We start from the raw sequence: 16439 nt of genomic DNA, 5'->3' as shown, positions 1-16439 counted from the left end.
TTACTGTAGCATTTTTTGTTTGTCATCTGCGTTGTTTTTAAGTGCCAGGTTTACATCAGATTACACTGACTCTGCCACTTACTTCTGTGTGACCAGGAAATGTGAGAGAGGAAAAGGTGTCGGTGACAGATGCTGACCTGAAGGCGTGTGAGATTAGACGTGAACCTCAATGACATTTGACAGGCAGTCAGACCATCCTGGTAGCGGTACAGATGAAGCACTGTGGATGTTTAGAAGATGGGTAGATTACCTCCAGCCAGGCGTAGGATCAGGGAGAAATTTTGTCATGGGAAATTCGAACTGGACTTAGAAGTCTGGACACACAGAGATTGGGAAGAAAGATATTCTAGCAAAGAGCAGAAGAACAGAGGCATAAATGTTGGCTCATTCAGGACACTTTGGGAGAAAAGCAAGTAATCCTGTTTGGCTGACTTAACAATGTACCACGATTAAACCGTGAACTGCCTGATGTTCAAGCTGGTTTTAGAAAAGGCAGAGGAACCAGAGATCAAATTGCCAACATCCGCTGGATCATGGAAAAAGCAAGAGAGTTCCAGAAAAACATCTATTTCTGCTTTATTGACTATGCCAAAGCCTTAGACTGTGTGGATCACAAGAAACTGTGGAAAATTCTGAAAGAGATGGGAATACCAAACCACCTGACCTGCCTCTTGAGAAATCTGTATGCAGGTCAGGAAGCAACAGTTAGAACTGGACATGGAACAACAGACTGGTTCCAAATAAGAAAAGGAGTACAGCAAGGCTGTAGATTGTCACCCTGCTTCTTTAACTTCTCTGCAGAGTACATCATGAGAAACGCTGGACTGGAAGAAACACAAGCTGGAATCAAGATTGCCAGGAGAAATATCAATCACCTCAGATATGCAGATGACACCACCCTTATGGCAGAAAGTGAAGAGGAACTAAAAAGCCTCTTGATGAAAGTGAAAGAGGAGAGTGAAAAAGCTGGCTTAAAGCTCAACATTCAGAAAACGAAGATCATGGCATCCGGTCCCATCACTTCATGGGAAATAGATGGGGAAACAGTGGAAACAGTATCAGACTTTATTTTTTGGGGCTCCAAAATCACTGCAGATGGTGATTGCAGCCATGAAATTAAAAAGACATTTACTCCTTGGAAGAAAAGTTATGACCAACCTAGATAGCATATTCCAAAGCAGAGATATTTGCCGACTAAGGTCCGTCTAGTCAAGGCTATGGTTTTTCCAGTGGTCATGTATGGATGTGAGAGTTGGACTGTGAAGAAGGCTGAGCGCCAGAGAATTGATGCTTTTGAACTGTGGTGTTGGAGAAAACTTTTGAGAGTCCCTTGGACTGCAAGGAGATCCAAGCAGTCCATTCTGAAGGAGATCAGCCCTGGGATTTCCTTGGAAGGACTGATGCTAAAGCTGAAGCTCCAGTACTTTGGCCACCTCATGTGAAGAGTTGACTCACTGGAAAAGACTCTGATGCTGGGAGGGATTGGGGGCAGGAGGAGAAGGGGATGACTGAGGATGAGATGGCTGGATGGCATCACTGACTCAATGGACGTGAGTTTGAGTGAACTCCGGGAGTTGGTGCTGGACAGGGAGGCCTGGCGTGCTGCGATTCATGGGGTCGCAAAGAGTCAGACACGACTGAGTGACTGAACTGAACTGAACAATGAACCAAAGTGACTGAGGGGAAGTAAGGATGGGAAGAGAAAATTTGAGGCAACCTGTGGAGTCTATTGAATGTCAGAGAATTGGGGCTTGTTCCATGAATGAGTGGTCAGCTTTATTGATTTCATGCTTCATTGGTTAAAACAATAGGCACATACCACAATGTATGTATGTTTACTTATTTATAAATTGTAAGTGGGTACTGTGTCATAAAGTATAAATGCAAATGATCATTTAAAATGCATGTGGTTGAATATAAATGAAAGACATAGTGTTTCTGTCTCACAGACCTTCTTATTCATTTCTGAGTACTTACACTCACCTCAGAGACCACTGGCAGCGAAAAGTAACTTGGGATGTTTATAGGGTGAGGATGAGTGGTAGTGTCATCTTCTGCTTCTAAGTGGTTGGCATGGCAACTCCAGGGTCAGGAAGCAGGGTATCCATCCTAAGGCCTCTCATAGCTACTCTGAGAAGAAGGAATAAGAATTCAAACTGTCATAGTGGCAGTGAAAACAGGGAAGAGACAAGAAATGGCAAGGATGCTACAAAGAATATCCCATTTCACAAGCTAAGTCATTATGAAAACATGTGTTTTAATAGAATGGCATACCTTAATTTCAGCAGACTGATAATGGTTCTATGGGTAGGCCCTAAGAAATCCCCTGAAATAGAAATCACCATTTGTTCAATTAAATAATCAAGAAATATATTTTCATCTTTTGAATTTACATTGGTTATATCTGTCAGTAGTTAGTAAAAGTGTTAATTGTGATCATACTATCATAAATACATACCATAGAAGTCACCCCAAATATTTCTCTATAGAAGGAGATCTCTCTTTTTCTCTTTAACCATTTAAAATAAGTTACAAAATTACATCTGAATATGTATCTTAAATTTCACCTTTTTTTAAAAAAAAAGATCCCTCATTTTTCCCAAACTGAAAAATAATTCTTTCATGTCATATCTCCTACTTGAAAGGACCTTAATTTTTATGTTTTGGCTTGCAATGTTATCTGATTGTAAAAAAAAAAAAAAAAAAAAATTGAGCAGTCCAAAGAATGTTTTGCTTTGAATTTCTAACGTGAAATTTAGGATAGGTATCATTACAAGTAACACTATTGGTCAACATAACCAATGTAAATTTCAAAGATAAAAAATTACTCAGTTATTTCTAATTCCATTCCTACCCTCCTTGGGTTGAGGAGGTAACAGTGGCAGAAGGCGAGGGGATATGTTCGTATTCTAAGTCATGTCATTCTGACCTAGAACAGACCTGTGTCAGAACCCTGGTGCACAGCTGTCTCCTGGGATTGCCCTTTTACTGTCGTTCTGAGAATCCCCTTCACCTCTCCCTTCTGTTGGCTCTTGTCTTCCCTGAGTCCACACCACATCTTCCTCCTTATTGTCTTACTTCCTTGATTTATCAGTGTACATCCTTGCTAAGAATGGATGCATGCTAGATGTATTTTTCAATATTTTGCATGTCTCAAAGTGTTCTATTACTGCACTCACATTCTATTCATACCTTGGCTCTTTATAGAATTCTTGGTGGACTCTTTTTATAGAGTTTTGAGGCTTCTCCTATATTGTTTCCTAGCTTCCAATGTTGGCTTGAGGAATGTAAAATTGTTCTGAATCCCAAAGGTCTCAGTGTTCTGAAATTTCATGATGACATGCCTTGGAGAGAGTCTGTTTTATCCTCTGGGCTGAGAACCCAGTGGGCTCTTTTGATGTGGCAACTTCATCCTTCCATTCTGAAACATTTTATGAGAGTATTGAAATATTTTGCATCCTTCTGTTTTATCTGTCTCCCTTTCTCAAACTCCTTTTAGGCAGATGTTGGATGTTCTGGTCCAGTCGTCTAACTTTCTTATCAAGGGACGTTTCTCTTTGTTTTTTTGTTCTGCCTTCGGGAGAGTTTCTCGGTTTCGGCCCCAAATTTTCTATTGACTTTTTCGGTTCTACTCTCATGCGTTTAATCTTCCTAGAGCTCTTTTTGGTTCTCCAAGTGATGTGTTCTTTGGTAGTAGTGTCTTATTCTTTTTTAAATCGATGCATTGCCTTCTGTAATCTCTCTAGGTAAATTAATGATTTTGGAGTTGAAGATATTTTGGGAGACTTTAAGGCTTTTGTTTTTGTTCGTTTTTCCTGTGTAATCTATTTCCCTCAAGGTTGCTTTTATTTGTTTGCTTATTTTAGTTTCTATCTTTCATGTAAGAGGCTTTTCTAGGATACGTGGACATGCTGTCTCTTCACATTTAGGATGAGGGAGTAATCAGCTGAATGGGAGCTTCACGAATAGATGGTGCTTGACAATTTTGAGATTTATTGAAGGATGATCTATGTGGGCCATTTGGTGGAGAATCCTTGTCTCAGTTTTTTTCGAATCTTTTCATTTTCTCCCACCTACCCTCTTCTGTCTGGAAAATAGAGACAAGGCTTTAGCACTCTAGGAGATGCAGGAGACCCACATTCAGCAATCATTGGGCATTTGGTCACTTTATCCCCTTGCAGTCAAGGACTCAAGCATCTGGTGCCCCTCAGTCCAGAGACTATCTGTCTTATTGGGTTGGCCAAAAAGTGCATTGTAATGGAAATACCTGTACAAACTTTTTGAGCAATCCAATACCTTCTTCAGAAGATGGAAAGATCCAATGTACAGTGAGGAAGAGGGTCTGAGAATCTGAGTAGTCTTCAAGCATCTTTCCACCAACCCTCGAATTATAGTTAGTGCTCATCCTGCATTTCCCAAAGTTCCTGAGATTCCTTTTGCTTTAATCTGGTGATGAAGAACCCCTGCCATCTTAGAATTCAGCTTTCTCAGATTCCCTAAGTCAATTCCCGTGTATCCTTCTGATTTTCAGCTTGCAAACTTTTGTTGGTATCATCTTCTTTCCGTTTTCCTTGCTCTTGTAGATTTATTGGGGGAAAACACACCAGAAAACAAGCAAACAAAATATTGGTGACCCAGGAGATAGAAAATAGGACACATGTGTTTTATCTGCCATCTGGAGTCCGTATTCTTTTCCTCCTTCAAAGGCAGCTGAGGTTGCTTGTCTTCCAAAAGCCTTCTCTGACTGTTCCAGAATTCACTGCCTGCTCCCAAGTCCTCTCACAGGGAGGAGCAGAAGCAAGTTTTGTACCTAACTGTATTCAGCCTTGTTTCATTTTCTTCTCTTTACTCCAGCTTCCTAAGCAGACTGGAAGCTCCTTGAAGGCCAGGTTGAGGTCTTGTCCTGCTTCAGTAGACCTCACTCTGGGAAGACAAGGCTCAGCTCTAGCGATCATCTTCATGCTTTATTGCCTGTCCTTCTGCTCTACAATGAGGACACTCTCCCTGACCATGCTATAATGTACTTTCCTCTTTCCTCACTGAATCTCTCTCCAGAGATGCTTAAAACTGCATTTCAGAAAAGCAGAATGTGATCCCCTAGAACATCTTAGGGAAATGCCCTTTTCTAACTTTGTCTTAAAATCATGCTTCTTTTTCAGGTTGCTATTCACCATTTCTCTTATTTGTTCAAGGAAGCCATTGTTCTCCCAACCCTCCACATTAAACCTTTCCAACCTCCTTGCCTTTAAAACATCTGATCTGTAGTATAATAAAGGGCCTTCTTCCCTTTTCTAGATAATAGAGGAACATTGTTTTATTGTTGCATGGAAAATGTTTTAGGTGGAGAAGGGAGGAACAGGTAAGAAGCCACGATAATCATATTATGCATGGGAAATTGTTTATGGGAGTTTTAATGACGAGTCATAAATCCTCCATAGGCAATACAGCAGGCTGAAGATGGGCTAAAGGAATTAGATGCGGGAATCATTGAGTTAAAAAGGCGTGCTGACAAGTTGCAGATTGAGCAGCCGTCCATGCAAGAACTCTCCAAACTCCAGGTACAGTTTTCTACTAATGGCATTCAGCTTCAATGGTACATCCTAATTGGAAGTCAAGAAAAAATAAAAATTATATTCTCCATTTTTGTCAGGTTTTCTGTTAAATTCATGTCATTTAGGCCCTAATTTTTTCCCAAGTAACTCTTAGAGCATTTTCTAAAACATTTATCATATTAATATTTAGTACAATAAAATAAATGGACACATTTTGAGATTTACTGAAAGGTAGTCTGTGTGGGCTATTTGTTGGAGAACTTTGTGTCAAATCTTTAGGTCTTTTCTTGTATTTTTCTTGTAGTCTTATGCTTCTAAGATTTTTTTGTGTGTGTGTGTTATTATTATTCTGATGGTTAAGCATTATGGTATAATTTATTTGTGGCCTATTGCTTTCTACTCCAGAAAATTTATTAATTGGCAATCTTATTAGATACCTAGAAAACCCTATATTGTACTGCAGCCAAAAAAAAAGTTTTTAAGGAAAAAATACTTAAGCTGATACCTTTTAGAAAGTGTATTTTCTCAACTGTTCAAAATTATAGTTTATATTTCATACATGGTTGAATGGAAAAGAGACATTGTTTCAATTCCAGAACAACAAAAAATTAAGCTAGAAGGTAGCTGAAATCCAAACCGACTTCCCTAGCATCTTCCAGGAGAAGAGAATAACACTTTGAATTGGTGTTTTTAAATCTGGCACCTAGGCAGATAGCTGGTATCAGATTGGTAGGAAGATAATGAGATAGCAAAGCCAATGAAGTGTAGCATCTGATAACACAGATAATTTATATTAAGAAAAAAATGTGCATGTATTAGTTTTTTCTGCACTGTTGAGTCCAATATAGGGTCACAAATTCTTCTGAGAAAATAAAATACCTCTTATTTTAAAAGAACATTTTTATTTCAACTGTCTCATTCCATTATCTAAGATTTCATAATGTGATGAGCCCACGGCCCCCACTCTGTCCTTTTGAGATAGTTTTCCGACAGTACTCAAATGTCAGGTGTAAGAGTCAAGCGTCATAGCTGTAAATAGGCTTTAAAGTTGAACTTTTCCAGATTGAGCCTTTTTGGCCTACTCAACCTTAATATGATACATTAATCAGGTCCATATGGCTCAAATAAATTTTGTTTTTGGTGTATCATCATCCGCTAAAATGTCTTTCCAGTTAAATAGTTATTTATTTACTCCACCACATTTGGCAAAAAAACCCACCAGAAAACATTGCCTTTTTAAGTTTTAAAGTCTTTCTGCTCACTTGAAACTGCTGTTTCTGGAGCTCTTTATTTAAGGAATAGTCTCAGATCTGATTATTACTTAAGCAGACCCAATGTTAAGGATACTCTATTCAGTTACTTCAAAATTAGAAAATTTGAGAGCGTGATAAAAATTAGAACTGCATTCTCCATGACATGTCCCTTAGCTGCAAGAATAGCTTTTCAGCATTCTAAACCTCCATCAATTATTGACATTCTGTGAGGACAGGTGTCAGACGTACCCCGTGTAGAGTGAGTTTGAATTGAACGTGAGTTTTATCTGTTTCTTAGGACATGTATGATGAACTCTTGATGACTATTGGCTCCCGGCGGAGCGGGCTGAACCAAAATCTTGCCCTCAAGAGTCAGTATGAAAGAGCCTTGCAGGATCTGGCCGACCTACTGGAAACAGGACGAGAAAAGACGGCAGGAGACCAGAAAATTATCGTGTCTTCCAAAGAGGAAATCCAACAACTACTTGATAAACATAAGGTTATATATTTAAAAAAAAAAAAAAAACAGAAAATGTCCTTAAATACGTGTTCTTCTGGTTGCCATAGTCCTCATGAGTTTCCTCCTGGGCACAACAAATGCTTTTACTACATAACCAAACTTGGTAGACCTGAGATTGTTCCACCAGTATGTACGATAACCAACCTCAGGTTAGACCCTGTTCCCTTCATACTAAGCACACACTTAGTATGCATGTGCACTGTCATGCCCAACACTTTGCAACCTCATGGACCATAGACTGTCAGGCTCCTCTGTCCATGGAATGCCTGTTTAATTCAGAAACACAAATTGCATTATTAGTAACATTGCAAAAATAAAGGTTTTGCCACTTCAAAGACTCAGCTTCCCAGACAGTGCAAATCTCTCATAGGGAAACTTTTAAAATTCCCTTGGATTATAGATGGTTGACATTCTACCTTTATGTAGCTCTTTGGTAACTTATAAAGGTAGATTTGGGTTTGGGGGTAGGGGCAGAGAACTATACTTCGTGCTATTTTTCCCAGAGGTTTTTGTCCAAAACTTTGTGATTTATTAAAGCCTTATCATTTGGCTTTGAAAACAGTGCTTTAAAGTCAACATCTGGTTTTTCTCAAATCTTTGACCATAGCAATAAAATATCATCCTGAGTTATTCCAGAGGGGAAATTGGGATCAATGAGTATAAATAACAAAGAAATAAAGCTCAATAGATGAAGAACTCTAAAAGGATAGGCTTCCATTGAACTGATAGCCATCCTGGCCAGAAGTCCGTCCAAGGCTGTCGGGAGAGATGGAGTTGTGAAACAAGTATCAGCTTTCTGCGAATGTTGGGCTAAGTGACCTCCAGGTTCTCTTCCAACTTGGAGATTCTATGATATCATAACTGTCCGTTAAAAATAATGGTTCTAGTTCCTCTTGACCAGACCATTTTCTGAGGGAGAGCTTTGGGTGAGTGGCTCAGAGTCTGAAAATGGGAAATTAAAACTACCTCCCTCTTAGGGCTGTGATAAGGATGCAACAAGTTACTCACTGGAGTGTTTATATTGCCCAGCACATAGTACACACTCAGCATTAGCTGATGTTGTCAATTCCCAGTCATAGTTCCATCCTTGGAGCTGGGAACAGGAAATGGGATAGCCCTCTCCAATCCTCTGGGGGAGCTCCCCAGGTGGCACTCGTAAAGAACCTGCCTGCCAATACAGGAGACATAAAAGATGTGAGTTTGATTCCTGGGTGTGGAAGATCCCCTGGAGGAGGGCATGGAAATCCACTCCAGTATTCTTGCCTGGAGAATCTGGTGGACAGAGGAGCCTGGTGGGCTACGATCCATAGGGTCACAAATAGTTGGACACAATTGAAGTAACTTAGCACACATCCTCTGGGAACATTTCCATATAGAAAGTAACATTTTGAAATGCATTTGTAGGGCTGTGCAAGGCCTACAGTTCTACTGTGTGTAGGCATTTTATGAGGGAAATTTAAATATATTGATGCCAATCAGTATGTGTCCAGTTAAGCCTGGCATTGAGTATAAAGTACAACAAATGCTCTGAGAATTCAAAGGAACAGAGCTCCAGCCCCACCCTGGAGGAAGGAAAGTCGTGACATTGTCAGGGGTGGGCATTGCAGGAAGCAGAGCGTGAGCAGAGGCTGAAGGTGAGGGATAGGCGCTGATGTGTCCCAGGGCCAGGGGAGGCCGGTCTGTGTGGCGGCAGAAGCGAGTGTCCACCCAGGTGGTACAGGGATTTAGGAGCTGAGAGGGTGGATGAGTTTTTTAGCAGCTGCTCATGTGTGATGGGTTCTGTTTGGGGGCCAGAGTACCTGCAGCTCACCATTGTGTAGATGCTTTCAGTGAGGGGCCAGAAGAGCCCAATCAGGAGACTAGAGCTCCCCAATCCCTGCACAAGGCTATGGGTGCCTGGGTGAGTGGAGGCCAGCAGGGGAGGATCACTGTTTCCCAGGGATTGGCTGAGCTCCAGCAGCTTCCAGGTTTGAAGTGGTTTTTATCATTAGGTAGTAAATGCATGAGTTGCTGACCCCTTTCTATCTGAAAAATTGCAGGAATACTTTCAGGGTCTGGAATCTCACATGATCTTGACCGAAACCCTCTTCAGAAAGATCATCAGCTTTGCAGTCCCACAGGAAACTCAGTTCCACACGGACCTGATGGCGCAGGCTTCCGCCGTGCTCAAAGGGGCTCACAAGAGGGGTGTGGAGCTGGAATACATCCTTGAGGTGAGACCTCCCCTTCAGCACACTCCGGCTGCTTGGCAGACCTGGCAGGCGAGACATCTTCATTCCTGCGATTTGTCTCTTATGACCCGGAGATATCACAGACTGGGCATCACATGTGGTGTGTGTCCCTAGTGTTTCCCGTTTACATTTAGGTAAAGGCTGTGCCTTTTGTAAGTTCAGTCAGAAGAAGACTGATTCCAGAATGGGCACGGTGATATTTACACTCTTGATAGACTTGCCTTTGATATAAATTATTGAAGAAGACTTCACATGATTAAAAATTTTTTTTTTCAATTTTAAATAAAAAAATAATTTTAGAATAAGTGATTTGAAATTTCTTCTTAATAGACTGTCTATACTGTATATTCATATTTCGTAACTGTCTGTGTCAGTTTTTTATCTGCAAATGTGAAGTATTTAGTTCAGTTACTCTGGGAAGTTAACAGGCCTGTTCCTTTCACTCAAGTCATTGGTTTATCCTCACTGCGGGGAAGGATGAAACCGTGCATTTCAGATGCCCACTGTATTCAGACATGCTGCATATATTATTCTATTTAAGCCTCACAATGGACAAGACTGTTAGTATCATCACCATTTCTTTTAATGTTGAAAGTGAGGTTCAGAGATGTGCAGTAATTTGCCCAGGTCTTACAGCTGCTTAGCTGCAGATGTGAGAGCCATGCGTGGTGCTTTGCAGGGTAACTTTCTGATGACTTCCTTCAAAGCCATCTTTTGCTTCCCAGAGCAAAGCCCCAACGCAGGCACCTCAGACGTGTCTTTGAAGGACTCCATCAGGTGCATGTATGCACACAGAAAGGATGCTGTTCCTTAATGAGGGTCTTCAGCTCACACACTGATGTCGTGTTTCTAGACATGGTCCCAACTGGAGAAGGAGCACTGGGAGCTTAGCCGGCAGCTGGAGGTGGTGGAGAGCAGCACCCCAAGTGTGGGTTTGGTGGAGGAGAGCGAAGACAGGCTGATCGACCGGATCGCACTCTACCAGGTCAGCATCCAGATGACGGCATGGTATAAGAAGTTGCCACATCGCTTTTTGAAGCTTTCCCATGGTTTTAACAGATCTACTCAAACTTTCAATCCAATATTTTGTTAAGTACTTTTACTTTCAGTGTCTGTTTCATAATAGAACATAAAAAGATCTTTTTCTTTTTTTAAATGAGAGCCCCTTTTGAAAATGTAGCCTTCAGCAAGTGTTTCCACTTGTTATGCTGAAGTCTCACTGTCTTGAAATAATTACAGATGGTTGTTTTATGATAGAGCATCAAAAAGCCCTCCCCCCCCCCCACTTTTTTTCTTATTTTTAATGAGAGAGAGCTCTTTTTGAAAATTCAGCCTCCACCAAGCATTACTTTGTATTTTTTTGTTGGTGTCACAATATTCTTAAAATAATGATACGTCAATAGTTTTAAGTACCCCCAAAGTTATATACTTAGATATAGAAACATGAGGTAGAAACTTCAGTGTAAATAGTTAAAATCTGACTAAGGGGTAAGGGGAACCTTATAGAGAAATTATAATCTTTAGGGTGAAAAATTGCATTATCTGAACTTTGACCCAGTATTTTCAATCATTTTAGCATTTGAAATCCAGCCTTAATGAATACCAGCCCAAATTATATCAGGTAATAGATGATGGAAAACGACTTCTGATATCTGTTAGCTGCCCAGATCTGGAAAGCCAGCTAAATCAACTTGGAGAACACTGGTTAAATGATACCAACAAAGTGTCTAAGGAACTTCACAGACTGGAAACAATATTGAAACACTGGACCAGGTAATACTTGGGCAAATTTTTAAATTACTGCTGCAGTGTTTATAAGGCTGTTGGGCCTCTGAGTTGAAAAAGATGTGGTCCCTCAAGGAACATACCACAGAGTTTGGAAAAGAAAGCCAAACACAAAGCTTCCAGTTGGATTCTTGTGTAATTGTATAAACATGTACTTAAAAAAAGGGTGAGGGAGGCAGGCATTATGCAATACGTCTAACCTTTGAGCTGTCATCTCCCTTGCCTATCAATGCACATGGGTGGTCACAGTAAATCTTAGAAGGAGAGAAAGAAGAGAGAGTGTGTTTTGAAAAGATTGAGTTTTCCTTGAGGGCAATAGAAGGTAATCAAGAGAGGTGGAAGGTTGATTTTATATAACGAAATCCTTGTTTTTATGCCACCTTTATGTCTAAGAACTTCAACAATCATCTAATATTTTCTCAGTAGGTAGCCTCAATGTGAAGGAGTAGGAGAAAGATATTTTTTTAATTTTCAGCTTAGACATGGGAATACTGAAACACAGCGAGACTGACCCTCTTAAGGTATGGATATTAAGAGAAGGGAATTTGAGAGTGTCCGCCCAGGGCATGATTCTCCCAAATCCTGACCTGTCTCCTTTTAAAATTAGCATTGGCGAACAACAGAGGTTAGCATAAAGTTGGGATTGGATGTTTACTTAATAGGCTTATTATTATCCTTACAGATATCAAAGTGAATCTGCAGATCTAATCCACTGGTTACAGTCTGCAAAAGACAGGCTAGAATTTTGGACTCAACAATCTGTGACAGTCCCACAAGAACTGGAAATGGTCCGTGATCACCTGAATGGTTTTCTGGTAAGCTTAAGAATCTAAAGCATTTGATTTGGTTTTACTGTTTTCAGGCCTTTAGGTAAAACCTGACTTAACACCAGTAAAAAGATCAGCTATCCATGGATATAGTAGTAAGTCAAGCTATAGAGAATTTGTCATTGTTAACTCTGTGTGTTCAGTCATTTTGCAAAATACTAAGCCTCCACATTGCCTCTTTAGAGTAGTGTCTAAGGGAGGTTGGCTTTCATTCAGGGCAAGGGCCTGTTGCTTTTATTTTCCTCAGAGTGCTTAATATCACCACTCCCCTTCAAGATGGAAAGAAAAAACTTTATGTAATAAGTTAGTCTCTTTCCGTAAGTGTAAGGTCTGGCTACTTAATCCTGATTTGACTGTTGGTACTTCTTCTAGGAGTTTTCCAAAGAGGTGGATGCCAAGTCCACACTAAAATCGTCTGTTCTGAGCACTGGAAATCAGCTTCTTCGATTAAAGAAAGTGGACACAGCTGCCTTGCGTTCTGAGCTGTCCCACATTGATGGCCAGTGGAATGACCTGCTGACAAATATTCCAGCCGTACAGGAAAAGCTTCACCAGGTACAGAAATAATCATCAGTTTAATTGTTCATAACTGATGTAAATGGTATTAGATGGAAAAGTACATTTATCTGCTTTTGCTCACAAATTTAAATCAGCTATGTCTTGGACACCCTGTCTTTTATGTCTTCCCTTATATTGCATATTAATATTGCTAGACATAAAATAGATAACCAAAAAGAACCTGTGGTATAGCACAGGGACCCTCACTCAATATTCTGTAATGACCTGTATGGAAAGAATCTGAAAAAGAGTGAATGTGTTACCTGTATAACTGACTCACTTTCCTTTTCAGTAAAAGGTAACACAACATTGTAAATCAATGTGCCCCATGCCCCCAAAAAAGAAAAGAGTGAATGATTCTACAAATGCCCAATCTACAAATTCCCTGTCTTAAGAAAAGAGTGAATATTTCTACAAATGCCCAATCTACAAATTCCCTGTCTTCCAATGGCTTCTTTATTGTGTGTGTTAGAATCCTTGTCTGTCCATGTTTAAATTATTTGTTTTCTCATAAATAAAATGAGTGTGACCATGCCTTTCTCAAAAAGTAAATAGTTATGAAGATTTAATAATAGTATATGTGAAAGTGAAAGTCGCTCAGTTGTGCCTGACTCTTTGCGACCCCATGGACTATACAGTCCATGGAATTCTCCAGGCAAGAATACTGGAGTGGATAGCTGTTCCCTTCTTCAGGGGTTGAACCCAGGTCTCCCGCATTGCAGGCAGATTGTTTACCAGCTGAGCCAGAAGGGAAGCCCAATAGTATATGTAAAAGACCTATAATCTTACCTACGATAGAGCTGACATGCAACAAATAGCGTAAGGAAAAGTAAGCAGTTTCCTTATCTGGAAATAGGCTTCTTAGTGCTGACTTCCCAGCTATTTTATCTGTATCTCTCTTTGACATTCATCACTGTGTAAAAGGCGTGTTTCATATAAACGTCTCATCCCTCCTAATCAGCGGCTGAACATTTCTAGAGGGCAGGAAACATCTCACATTGACTTCTATATCTTTCTGCACTACCTAGAAGTCCATAAATATTTTGAATGATTGCTTTTGCCCCCCCAATCCTTCTAAGTATTTGCATAAATGTTTGATATGTTAAGGAAGATTCAGGATTCTAAGTATATTTTAGTGAAAGATGGAGGAAATTGGCTATACTCTTCGGAACAAATATCAGTGCCAAAAATCTAGAAAATGATAGTTTGTCATGTGGTGGTATTTTTCTTCCTTCTTTGAACATTCCTGAGTTGTAATACACAGAGATTTTACAAGATAATTAATAAAATACATCTGTTGAATGTTTTGTAGTTACATTTTTTAATACTCATAAAACTAGCTATAAAATAAGAATAATATTTTCTTCTTGCTGGTGTTTTGATTAATTGGGTAGTGTTAATACAATGTTTATAGTATTCGATGTCAAGTGAACATGAGGACTATTACTGTTCAGTGTTTGCCTGATGTTTAATTTCCAGCTTCTAACGAGGTTAATAGCCAAAAATGTCATTAAGAAGTGTTATTCTGTTGGTACTTTAGTAGGAATTAGTAGAATTTTAAGTTAACAGAAATCAGTTTGAATTTTAACACTGTGACTTGTTCTATCTCTGACATGAGCAGCTCCAAATGGATAAACTGCCTTCTCGCCACGCCATTTCTGAAGTCATGACTTGGATTTCTCTTATGGAAAGTGTTATTCAAAAGGATGAAGAGAATATTAAAAATTCCATCGGTTACAAGACAATTCATGAGTACCTTCAGAAATATAAGGTAATTAAATATTCTTGTTTGTTTCTGGCTTTTTGTGTTTTAAGACTGCTTTATTGGAGGAAACTTAAAAACTCAAGTTATAGAAATCAGGTCTGAAATATAGTGACCAGAGAGGTTTCCGATAGTAAGAAGACTGCCTCCCTCGTTATAGGCATAGGAGCATCGTTCGGTATTAGGACAAAATTTTGAATAAGATTTTGTGTCATTTTAAGAAGTCATAAAAATAAATACTATAATTTATTTATATTATATAGTGGGATTATATAGTTTGTCCAATTCTACTTACTCTTCCTAAAAAATATATATATTTATACTCAAGTTTTCCCTGATGGCCTAGATGGTAAAGAATCTGTCTGCAATGTAGGAGACCTGGGTTCGATCCCTGGGTCGGGAATATCCTTTGGAGAAGGACATGGCAACCCACTCCAGTATTTTCACCTGGAGAATTCCATGGACAGAGAAGCCTGATGGGCTACAGTCCATGGGGTCACAAAAAGTCAGACACCACTGAGCAACTAACACACACATATTTATACTCAATATATCTATATGTTCAAATTTTCACAAATTTAAATTCGATATATTTATACATTCAAAATGTATAAAATCAATTTATGTTCAGTATATTCATATGTTGCATATTTACATATATATTCAACTTCTGAAAATAATAGATTATATTAATATATACAGACTGTGTCAGTTGGACTAAAATCATGGAAGTGATAATATTCATCTTAAGCTTGCTTAAGGCTTTCCAACACCTGGTAAAATATAAAAAAGTGAAAGTCGCGTCCAACTCTTTGCAACTGCATGGGCTATAAGGTCCATGGAATTCTCGGCCAGAATACTGGAGTGGGTAGCCTTTTCCTTCTGCAGGGGATCTTCCCAACCCAGGGATCAAACCCAGGTCTCCCGCATTGCAGGTGGAGTCTTTACCAGCTGAGCCACAAGGGAAGCCCAAGAATACTGAAATAAGTAGCCTATTCCTTCTCCAGCGGATCTTCCCAACCCAGGAATTGAACCAAGGTCTCTTGCATTGCAGGTGGATTCTTTACCAACTGAGCTATCAAGGAAGCTGATATGTATAAAATCATATAAGAAATGTATACATATAACCTTATTTTCTTATTTTCTCCTCTCCCTTTTCAGGGTTTTCAGATTGACATTAACTGTAAGCAACTGACTGTTGATTTTGTGAACCAGTCTGTGCTACAGATCAGCAGTCAGGATGTGGAAAGTAAACGCAGCGACAAGACTGATTTTGCTGAGCGACTTGGAGCAATGAATAAAAGCTGGCAAATCCTGCAGGGTCTGGTCACTGAGAAGGTGAGCCAAGCATTCCTTGTTGTCCATGTTTCATGAAAACTCCAAGAACAGGTATACTTGGTAAAGGAAACTCATTCCACAAAGTAGTATGGGTCCACTGGGCATAGGACTGCTTCTGAAGGGATAGATCCTGGAGGTTTTCATTTTAACTGTTCTTCAGCTTTGTTCATTATTTTGTCTCTGTACCCTCTTCTCTTTGAATATTTCATATTGTTTTCCTTTATTTAAGGTCTTAATATCTTTTTCCTTTGCTTCAAAGTTGACTTAAGTTATTTACTTGTTTACCGATAATAGTCATTGATTTACACTCTTTAACATTCATTCTTAATCATAGATACAATGGACTGGTTTTTTTTAAGAATTCTTAATCTGAAGGAAATAGTGATCTGCCAATAATTGGATTCTAAAACAAAATTGCAAATTTTGTTATATTTGTTCAGATTCAGTTGTTGGAAGGCTTATTGGAATCTTGGTCAGAGTATGAAAATAACGTACAATGTCTGAAAACATGGTTTGAAACCCAGGAAGAGAGACTGAAACAACAGCATCGCATTGGAGACCAGGCTTCAGTTCAGAACGCGATGAAAGACTGTCAGGTAACTTCAGTGGCGGA

At 39.5% G+C, this 16439-nt stretch overlaps 1 protein-coding gene across 1 annotated transcript in view; it reads left to right on the top strand.

Moving 5' to 3' along the window:
* Positions 1-16439, top strand: part of SYNE1 (spectrin repeat containing nuclear envelope protein 1) — a 408382-nt gene that overhangs the window by 274347 nt on the left and 117596 nt on the right. The window contains exons 105-114 of the mRNA XM_052645623.1: positions 5439-5558; positions 7104-7304; positions 9365-9538; positions 10410-10541; positions 11133-11329; positions 12024-12156; positions 12541-12723; positions 14348-14497; positions 15650-15826; positions 16267-16422. Of these exons, the coding sequence (XP_052501583.1) occupies positions 5439-5558; positions 7104-7304; positions 9365-9538; positions 10410-10541; positions 11133-11329; positions 12024-12156; positions 12541-12723; positions 14348-14497; positions 15650-15826; positions 16267-16422 (1623 nt within the window). The remainder of the gene's footprint in view (positions 1-5438; positions 5559-7103; positions 7305-9364; positions 9539-10409; positions 10542-11132; positions 11330-12023; positions 12157-12540; positions 12724-14347; positions 14498-15649; positions 15827-16266; positions 16423-16439) is intronic.

Source organism: Budorcas taxicolor, chromosome 9 (assembly GCF_023091745.1).
Source record: "Budorcas taxicolor isolate Tak-1 chromosome 9, Takin1.1, whole genome shotgun sequence".
NCBI classification, from domain to species: domain Eukaryota; kingdom Metazoa; phylum Chordata; class Mammalia; order Artiodactyla; family Bovidae; genus Budorcas; species Budorcas taxicolor.
This window is presented reverse-complemented; position numbering and strand designations above follow the sequence as displayed.